Raw genomic sequence first — 10,888 nt, 5'->3', positions numbered from 1 at the left:
GGGCGTGTGTGATCGATTTCGGCAAGAACTGGGAGAAGCATCTACCGCTAGTAGAGTTCTCCTACAACAACAGTTACCACACTAGTATTCAGGCAGCACCTTTTGAGGCATTGTACGGTCGTAAATGCCGGTCACCTCTCTGCTGGGCAGAAATCGGTGATAGTCAAATCACGGGCCCAGAGATGGTGGTAGATACAACGGAAAAGATTGCCCAGATCAGACAACGCATGGCGGCAGCTCGTGACCGTCAGAAGAGCTACGCTGATAAGCGTAGGAAACCATTGGAATTCCAGGTCGGTGACCGGGTTCTACTTAAAGTCTCACCCTGGAAGGGTGTGGTTCGCTTTGGTAAACGGGGCAAGCTTAATCCGCGTTATATCGGACCATTCGAAATTACCGAGAAGATCGGTAAGGTTGCTTATAGATTGAACCTGCCTGAAGAACTGAGCGCGGTACACAACGTTTTTCACGTATCTAACTTGAAGAAGTGTTTGTCGGATGAAACACTTGTGATCCCTTTTAAGGAACTGACGATTGATGAACAGCTACACTTTACTGAGGAACCGATTGAGATCACTGATCGAGAGATCAAAATCCTCAAACGTAGCCAGATACCTCTTGTACGAGTTCGTTGGAACTCGCGACGTGGCCCAGAGTATACCTGGGAGCGGGAAGACCAGATGAAGCACAAGTATCCCCAGTTGTTCCCAAACGAAAACCCCAGCACTGAAGCTACGAACGAATTTCGGGACGAAATTCCAAACTAACGGGGGGATGATGTGACACCCCGTTGAAACGCTTTCACTCACACTAGCTTGACAGTGGCTGCCTTAACTTTTGGGACGAAAGTTCCTAAAACTTGGGGATAATGTGACACTTCGGACTTTCCCGGGAAACCTTTTTAATGTAACTTACGTGTATATGTGTGTTTAAATGAGAAATTATGAATTGCTTGTTATTACGTGTTGGGTGTATATGTGTACGTATAGGTATATATATATATATGTGTGCGTGTTATATACAGGAGCCGAAACCCGACTCGAGACCATGCCCGGTCTCGAGTGAACAATAGCACTTGGGCCGGTTAAGGCCTTGTAGCCGAAAAACCCAACCCGGAACCCCCCTAGCCCAACTCGGTACATTATATAAACCAACCCTCCCCTCCCTTAACCATTTTTACAAATCTCACAACACTCTCACACTCTCCTCTCATCTCTCTCACTAAAACCCTAAAACCCTCAAAGAATCACCTTCCTCTCCTTTCCTTCTCCTTCTCGGATCCGACCAACAAGAGCACCCTTTGGATTAGCTTGGAATCATCACTCGAAGGCTCCAATCCATCACCAACTTGAACACCTTTGTGTCACTCTTGAACCGGTTAGTGATGATGATGTTGTTTATATTTGCTTGTTACTAAATGATGCTTGATTATTGTTGTTGTTGTTGTTCTTGCTAGACAAAATAGAGTGTTTTTCCGGTTGTTATGATGTTTGGTTAGATCGGTTATATGTTTCGGACTAAGTGCTAGCTATGTGATTCATGTTACTAATAAGAGGATATGTTATATTGTTTAGGTTGAATGGTCTTCTTTGTTTATTGTCCGATTGATATTAAGGGCTCGGGTCGGGGACTTTATGCATGATTTTGGGTTATAAATGATGAATGTGGTTTTGAATATTGTTTGAACATTGTTTGAATAAATGAAGAACATGTATGTAGATGTTATGAACATTCAAATATTATGGTTTTTGATCTGTTTTGTGCACATTATAGACAAACAGACATGTTAGTGGATATAGTACACAATTTACATGAAATTGCAATTCTATTGGTTAGTACAGTTTGCAGGTTCTAGAAGGTCTTCATGTGCACGTAATCACGGTTGCGAGTCGGAACCCTTGGTTGCGACTCGAGACCACAGCAGGATTTGTCGAGACCTCCCGGTTGCGAGTCGTAATCACCGCGTATCGAGTCCGGTTGCGAGTCGTAACCACTGTTGCCTTGTCGGAACCGCTAGTTGCGAGTCGTAACCTCTGGTTGCGACTCGTAACCCAAAACGTGATGAACCGAGACCTCGGTTGCGAGTCGCAACCTTGGTTGCGAGTCACCCTTGTCTCGACTGGGCTGTTATTGGGCCAAAGAACTTGTTGGATTATCTGTTAACTGGACTGCTTGTGTAACTGTTACTGTTTAGGCCCAATACCCCAACGGTTTGTGTATTGCATGTTATACGTGACTGCTTTGTGTATTGCCATACGTGTTCGCTATGTGTTTACTTGTACCCGACTTGACCCATACTTGGTAACCATGTTAGGACGTGGTGACCAACATACTTAACCAAGTAACGTATCATACCGAGCAACCCAAGGTGAGTTCACAACTTAAAAGCATGCGTCCCGGTGGTTTGGGACACGAGACTAAAACAACCCTATCCCCTTGTAAAGGGGATACCGTCTACATTCCTTCCCTAGTTATTAGGAACAAACTTACTTTATCTTCCCTTGTATTGGGAAACCTTTGTAGTTAATTACTGTTTATACGGAATGCAACCAACGGCACTAAACGCAACTCTATCACTCAAGTCCCTACTACATAATACCGATTAGTCGCCGGTGCCAGGCGAACGGGTTATTAGTTGATAGCACTATTTAGGTCTTACCAGCCTCACACCGTGCCATGGTATGGGATCGGTCGTGAACTAATGTACTCAGGCATCCGTCAATGATGATAGAACATTGACATCGGGGCATCCTGCGGAAACGCAAACGGTTACCTAGTGTTCGGTATTGGAGAAACGGTTTAGTCGCTAACTTTTGGGGTAGCTCCCCATGGCATGTATAAACGGATAAATTAACTGGCGAAACAAGTTTTTGGTAATTAAAACTGGACAACAAGTGAACTCACTCAGCATTATTGTTGACCCCTTACTGCATGCTTTGCAGGTGGCCAGTGACTGGAGCAGCGGCTTGGGATGTGTAGTGGTCGTCTGCCCGTGTGTTGGGCATTTATCATGCTTACCTTATGAACATTGTTTAAAACTGTTTATTTATGCTTCCGCTACTTATTACTGTTTAAACTTGAAACCTTAAACTGTGAACTTGATATTTGCTAATCTTATGGTTAGTAAGTATTACTTTTGTTATCAACTTAATTAGTCAGTATAATTGGTGGCTGGATCCTGGTCAGTCACGCCCTCGAAGCGGGTGTTATCCGCAGGTGGATTTTGGGGGTGTGACAACACATAAAGTAAAACAAAAAATAACCTCGAAGAACGAAGAACATGGCTGATCGAGATCCTTTATAAAAAACTTAATGAAATCACCGACGTGATCTAATCTGACACTAGTACAACGATGAATAGCGTGTTGAATCTCGAGTTGAACATCCAAAAATAAAGTTCTGGTATATATCTGAGCTGCTTGCTTCTCGAGAACAAAATCACTCCACTCTCCAGGGTTGGTGTATCGAGTGTCATGATCGTTTTTCCGATGCTCGTGCCTTTGCGCTTCAATAGTCGTATCGAAGTGGCTAAGAAATTCAACCAACGTGCACTTTGGATTGCTAATCTTGCCAAAAAAAAGTGATTCTCGCTTTCGGACCTAGATGATGTCCGCATAAGACCAGACATTTCTTCTTCGCGATAGTAAGCTGGTTGATTCACGTAGCCCGTATATATACGTCAGCCATTCATGGTCGGTTAAACCGAAATCATGAATAATAGCTGCCCATTCAGCCTCAAACACTTCGGGCAATAGAGAATCAGTCCAAACAACTGCAGACAATCTTTTCCTAAAATCTGTATTTGAACATAGGGCAGCCCCGACCTAAGGGAACATTGTATCATGAATGACAAAAAAAAATATTAAAACACAGTAAAAATCACACATATAAAAAAAATAAAACCCTGCCATATAAAAACCAGACCTTTGTAGTGAGTTTATCCATGATATGCCACATACTATACGATGCCTCGACTCAGGCCAAACATCCGCTATAGCCTTTTTCATCGCAGCGTCCTGGTCAGTAACGATTACGGGAGGCGCGTACCCATATGCGTTCTTGATCGCCCTAAGTAACCAGCTATACGTCTCTGCCGTTTCAGAACCAAGAATTACAGCACCAAGTGTCACGTTCCTACTATGATTATCAATCCCAGTGAAAGGGACAAACATCATGTTATACCTTAAAAAAACACACAATCAGCGATGACAAAAAGATCATGATGAATTTATAACACAGTAAGTTTTAAAACACATTGAATATATAAAAAAATTAAACGCATCGTTACTTGTTACGCTTGTAGGTAGCATCAAATGATATAACGTCCCCAAACATATAATAATTTCTCTTCATATCCTCGTCGGCCCAAAAAATGCACTTCAACACACCTTCGTCTGTCGTTTCATATTCACAAGAGAAGTTCGGTAAAAACTCCTTTTTCCTCATCAGTCGCTTCCGCATCAAATTCTCCGATAAAAAGATTTAATTCTTTCTTGAAATTTTTAAAATCGACTTTGGTCGCACCGACTTTGTCGAACCCACCATACACTTCCTTCATAATGTTAAATGCACGAACAGGACCAATGTTGAGATGTGACATCTTGTTTATCATCTCTTCGTGAGCACGATTAATACCCCTGTTTTCCTTGAGAAGATGTAAATCTTCTTGATGCACAAAATCATGGTTGTGCGCCTCTATAAAATGATACAGCAAATACTTCTTAGCATCGGTAAGCTTTATTCTGATCGCAGCTTGGCATCCGGTCCTTTTGGATGGTACCCTACATACCCACCTATCAGACGGCTGTTCGACTAAGGTATCGACCGGTCGAAAGTCTTTTTGACCCTCCTTTGAACAAAAAAGTACTTGTTTATAACAATACCACGGTTCTCGTGCTGTGTGCCCTTCCTTACAATCCAACCTCCCGCTTCTGCGTAAGTTTTATAAAAGTTATACGCGTCATCAACTGTGTCGAATAACATTCCCTCTGCTGGCGTCAACGAAGAGGGTGAATCTGGAATATATCTCTTTGTTCCAGTGTTTGGAGAGACTTGTTCAACACCATGTAATTGGTAATTAGGTGCATCTACAACACATGACAAAAAAAAGTGTATAAAACACATTTCTAAACAAAAATAATGCAATTTAAAAAACACCGATTCAATGATACAAGGTGAAACTATAAAAAAACATTTACTTCAAACTCAATAACTGTTAAAACACATCACATATAACAAACTGATTTTTTCTCAGAAAGAGTTTAAATAAACAGAACAAAAAACTACAACTATGGAAGTTAAAACACACCATTCAAATATGTAAGAAAAGGGTGACCATGATACTACAAACCATCAGCCCACTTGTATGAATCAATGAACAAAAACAACCTGAACATGTATGACTGTTAAAACACAACACCAATAACAAGATGATGGTTTGGCACAACCTCAACATCTGTTGAAACACATAATTGGTAAAACACATCATTCAAGAAGAAACTATAACAAAACACATAACTAGTAAAACACATTACTGTTAAAACACACCATTCAATATGGAACTATAAAAAAAATTGGCTTCAGCCTCAATAACTGTTAAAACACAACACTATTTAAACACACCATTCAATGGATTTATATAAACCGTTGACTACAACCTCAAGATCTGTTAAAACACATAACTTGTTAAACACATTACGGTTAAAACACAAACAACCTGAATCTGTATGACTGTTAAAACACAGCACCAATAACATACATGATGGTTTTTGCACATAAATTACAAGTATGGATTTTAAAACACACCATGAAATATCTTAAGGAAAAAAAATTAATCTTCAGATTAGAAAAACATCGGTCATCTTATAGAATCACTGAACACTAAACCTCAACACCTCTGTTGTTAAAACACAGCATCAAGAACAAACTAACGAATTTGCATAAACATGATAATAAAACAACACAAAAGCCTACAAAAGTAATTGTAATTACCATCTCCACCATCAGCAAGGGTGTTCGAAGCCATGATTTTTCAGACTGAAATAATATAGAATAAGAACGATGCTGGTGAAGAATAGAATGATCGAAATATATATATATATATATATATATATATATATATATATATATATATATATATATATATATATATATATGTGTGTGTGTGTGTGTGTGTGTGTGTGTATGTGTGTGTTTCGTGTTCGTGGAATTTGGAATAGATTTGGATTTAAAAAAAAAACTATAATCCCGCATATCATGCATATAATCGGTTACACATACGAACATGCAAAAATATAGTTATTTGAGATAATTACCAAAAATAAAAAAAAAATATATGCAATTACATGTTTGCCCTTCTAGTTAAAATACATCCATGCCACATGTCAATATACTATTGCTTCCTAGACTTTCTAGGAAAATTGGACTTTCCACACAACTCCTACTATATATATATATATATATATATATATATATATAGAAACGGGATCAAGACAAAACGCTCAAAAGTGTGAGAACGGTGAGAACGCTTCCTGGCCCAACACGTGTCACGCCGCTTAGAGAAGGGCGGAGGGGTTTTTTTGTCCTTTCATATTTCTTTTTTTAAATGCGTGTCACTTCATCTTTCCATTTTTTTGGCGTTTAATAAATACGCGGCGTTTTTATTGTTTTTAGATCAGAATCATAGTAAATATTTTGGCGTTTTAAGTATTGTTTTGGCGTTTTTTTTGTTTTTTAGATCAGGATGCAAGCCTTTAATGTAAAAAAAATCAGTAATTTTCTTGATTTTATTATATCAAGTTTTTTGCCATCTAGGATACAGGCCTATAATGTGACAGGCAATTATGGCGTTTTGAAAAGATAAATAAATTTCAATTTTCCATGTAGAGGCATTAATATAACTATAATGTTTGGCAATAATGATATCGTCTCTTTATTTTACTGTTTCTTTCAATTTTCATCTGTCAATTAGTGTTGATTTTTCCAGTAATACTTTGTTTGCGTTTTTTGGCGTTTTATATAGTAACATCGTGCTTTGCTAGCATTCGTTCTCACAGTTTTTCACACTATCAGGCGTTTTGGTGTTTGTAGTTTTTGGCGTTTTATACTCAATTTTTTTAAAATAGTAGAAATTAGATGATAAACAACAGAGAATTAGATAACAAACAATAGAAAATGAAAAAAAAAATAAAAATTATAATCTAATTTCTCATCTAAATCTTCACTGTCATCAGCCTCTTCTACTTTAACTTTTTTGGCGTTTTGAACCTGTTTTTGAATACCTTATGTAGATCATTATTTTCCTACATAACGGTCGTCTTTAGAAGATCCTTATTTTTTGTTGCATCCTTTATGGTGGGTGGATATATACTTGTTTGATGACATGTTGAAGACCAACGCCTGCTCTAATGTATTGATCCCTTCATGCCATCAATATATCCATCAAGAACAAAGTGACATGATGTCATATCAGTGTCATCAGTCTCTTTATCTTGAATATTTGTCCATCTCATTCAGCAAAAGATTATAGAGATACCCAACTCAGAGAAGAATCCATTCAGTGTGTCGCAACCCCCGTCCCCTAACAACCCGAAAACGGGCGGCCGCGGCCAGTTTTGGTGGTATATGTTTTTTATCCATTTTGGCAGCAAAAATTTCATCAGGACCGTAGTTAGGAAATATTTTATCAGAGTAAAATACCACACCTTTAATATATTAAATAAATGGGAAAATCCCAAGTTTCAGGTACACACATTTTTACAGGGATAATCCCTATTTTATTTAATAAAAACATCTATTTATTTTAGGTAACTTTATAGCCACTTTTCCAAGCCTTCAGTGCTGTCCAGCTGGCTTCTATTTGGCTTTCACATTTTGTTACCTAAAACGCATTTAAAAACATTTTGTCAGTGGGAAATACTGGTGAGTGAATCTCAGTTTAATCAAGTTTAATAAAACCATTGTACAGTATTGAGGGCGGTCGCGCAATTACATTTGTTTCCAAGTCATACTAATTACCACCCACGGTACTGTCGTCTCGACTTATGGTCATGTTACTCCTCGCAAGGCAGTAACAAATTTTGTATATAAAACCCCAAATATACCGACGATAATTGTATCCTTACAAATACTCAATAACTGTTTAATATATAATTAATCGTGTGAGGTTTTTTAAAAACAGTTTACAAAAAGGAGATTACTCACATTGCTGTCTTAGGTTTTCTGTAAGGGTTTCCTGGTGACAATCTATAATTTACACAAATGCACACGTGTTAGTATAATAACCCATTTTAACATTAGTAATACCCTCCCCGAGACGGCATTCCAACGACTACGTCGGGCAGAACCACGACAGCCGTTACGGAACCCTAGATCAATCGGGCAGTGTATCTAATACGTATCCAGGGGTTATGATACTTACAACGGAGCAGAACTTCGTTATTTAGAGGGGTATAATGCCCGGGCATAATGCCTACACTATAGAAATTGAGAGAGAGATTGAAAAGTTGAGCGAGTTGGGACTAAGGCTGATCGAATTCATTTATAGGGCTGATCAGGGGGTCTGTCGCGCCCCGCAACAGATGAGGGTGAGTTTTACACTGGCCGCCAGGGACTATGTGTCCCGCTATAGGCTTGCCGAGTTAGTCCTAGACCCCACACGCGTCGGACACGTGGCGCGCTCCGGTGCGGCCTCGTAGCCAGGCCGTCGCGCCCCGCGTAGGCTTTGTGCCTTCTCCGTCGCGGGCCGCGAGGCCTTATTTTTATTTATTTTATTTAATTTTTAATAAAATTAAGATATTTGGGGTCGGTTTTCACATACGGGGTATGTTTTAAGACATATTGGGATATTTTAAAATATATTAGGGTGTCGGAAAAATTTCATGAGGGTTGTTATATCCTCCCCACCTTGTTTTAGAGCTCGTCCTCGAGATCTACTGGAACAAGTGTGGATATTTCCTTTGCATTTCTGATTCAAGCTCCCATGTGTATTCTGATCCTCTTTTGGAGTCCCATTTTACTTTGACCAGAACTAATCTCTTGTGCTTGAGGTTCTTGACTTTCCTGTCTTCAATCTGTAAAGGTCTTTCTACAAATTTAAGTTGTCCATTTACCTCTATATCTTTAAGAGGTACTACTAGCGATTCATCAGCTAAGCATTTCTTGAGATTAGATACATGAAATACATCATGTATTCCTGCCATTTCCTCTGGCAGTTGCAGCTGATAAGCTACAGGTCCTATTCTTCTAATAATCTCAAAAGGTCCAACATACCTGGGGCTTAGCTTTCCCCTTTTAATGAATCGGACTACTCCTTTCCAAGGAGAGACTTTTAGTACTACTTTGTCTCCTACCAAAAATTCTAACGGCTTGCGTCTGTTATCTGCATAGCTCTTTTGTCGATCACGTGCTGCTTCCAGACGTTCCTTGACTTGAATGATTTTGTCGGTTGTTTCTTGTACTATCTCAGGTCCTGATAGTTGCTTTTCTCCAATCTCTGCCTAACAGGCTGGAGTTCGGCACTTTCGTCCATAAAGTGCTTCGAATGGTGCAGCATTGATACTTGTGTGATAACTGTTATTATAAGAAAATTATATTAATGGTAAGTGTTCATCCCAATTACCTCCGAAATCAATTACACAAGCTCTAAGCATATCTTCCATTGTCTGAATTGTCCTTTCGCTTTGTCCGTCCGTTTAAGGATGATAAGTTGTGCTTAGGTTCAACTTGGTTCCTATTGCTTTTTGGAAACTTGCCAAAAAATGAGAGGTAAAACGAGTATCTCTATCAGAAACAATTGATAAAGGAATTCCATGTAATGAAACTATTTCATTTACATATAACTTAGCTAATTGTTCCACACTGAAAGTTTCCTTCATTGATAGGAAATGAGCTGACTTGGTTAGTCTATCTACAATCACCTAGATTGTATCATTACCTTTTCTTGTTTTGGGTAATTTGGTAACAAAATCCATTGTTATCAATTCCCATTTCCAAACTGGCATTTCTAACTGCTGCAATAAACCTGAGGGTTTCTGATGTTCAGCTTTGACTTGTGAACAGGTTAAACACTTAGAAACATAAGCTGCTATATCCTTTTTCATTCCTATCCACCAAAAATTCTTTCTTAAATCCTGATACATCTTATCACTTCCAGGATGCATCGCATACTTAGACTTATGGGCTTCTTCTAATATGCAATGACGTAAGTTTTCTAATTTAGGTATCCACATTCTTTTCTTATGGAATCTCCAAATTCCACCGATTCCTTGTTCTAATTCTTTAATCATCCCTTTTAGCTTTTCAGTATCCTCCTTGATTACTGATTCTTGTGCTTCTCTAATTTGTTCATTTAAATCTACCTGTAGATTTAACTTAAGAGAACGCACTCTTTTTGGCTTTTCATGATACTTTCGACTTAAAGCATCAGCTACCACATTTGCTTTTCCTGCATTATACTGGATATTACAATCATAATCGCTAAGAATTTCCATCCAGCGTCTTTGCCTCATATTCAACTCTTTTTGTCCGAAGACATACCTTAAACTCTTATGATCGGTGAAAATGATAAACTTACTACCATAAAGGTAATGTCTCCAAATCTTAAGGGCAAAAATTATAGCTCCTAATTCCAAATCATGGGTTGAATAATTCTCTTCGTGATTCTTAAGTTGTCTAGATGTGTAAGCTATAACCTTTTGACGTTGCATCAATACACATCCATAACCTAACTTAGAAGCGTCACAATAGACTACAAAGTCTTCAGTTCCTTCTGGTAACGCTAGTATGGGTGCATGGGTTAGTCTTTGCTTAAGAATTCTAAAAGCTTCTTCTTGTTTTGGTCCCCATTCAAACTTAACAGATTTACAAATTAGCTTAGTCAAGGGAATAG

At 38.6% G+C, this 10,888-nt stretch overlaps 1 protein-coding gene across 1 annotated transcript; it reads right to left on the bottom strand.

Moving 5' to 3' along the window:
* Positions 1-3,599: 3,599 nt before the first annotated feature.
* Positions 3,600-6,025, bottom strand: LOC110907167 (protein FAR1-RELATED SEQUENCE 12-like). Its single transcript, XM_022152189.1, has 5 exons — positions 5,992-6,025; positions 4,915-5,087; positions 4,413-4,849; positions 3,960-4,182; positions 3,600-3,824 (listed from the first exon to the last, which is right to left on the bottom strand). Exons 1-5 carry the CDS (start codon positions 6,023-6,025, stop codon positions 3,600-3,602), a joined length of 1,092 nt encoding a protein of 363 aa, XP_022007881.1.
* Between the last annotated feature and the right edge of the window lie 4,863 nt (positions 6,026-10,888).

The sequence above is a fragment of the Helianthus annuus genome, chromosome 14 (genome assembly GCF_002127325.2).
Source record: "Helianthus annuus cultivar XRQ/B chromosome 14, HanXRQr2.0-SUNRISE, whole genome shotgun sequence".
NCBI lineage: Eukaryota > Viridiplantae > Streptophyta > Magnoliopsida > Asterales > Asteraceae > Helianthus > Helianthus annuus.
The sequence above is the reverse complement of the archived record's forward strand: the minus strand, read 5'-3'. Positions and strand labels throughout refer to the sequence as shown.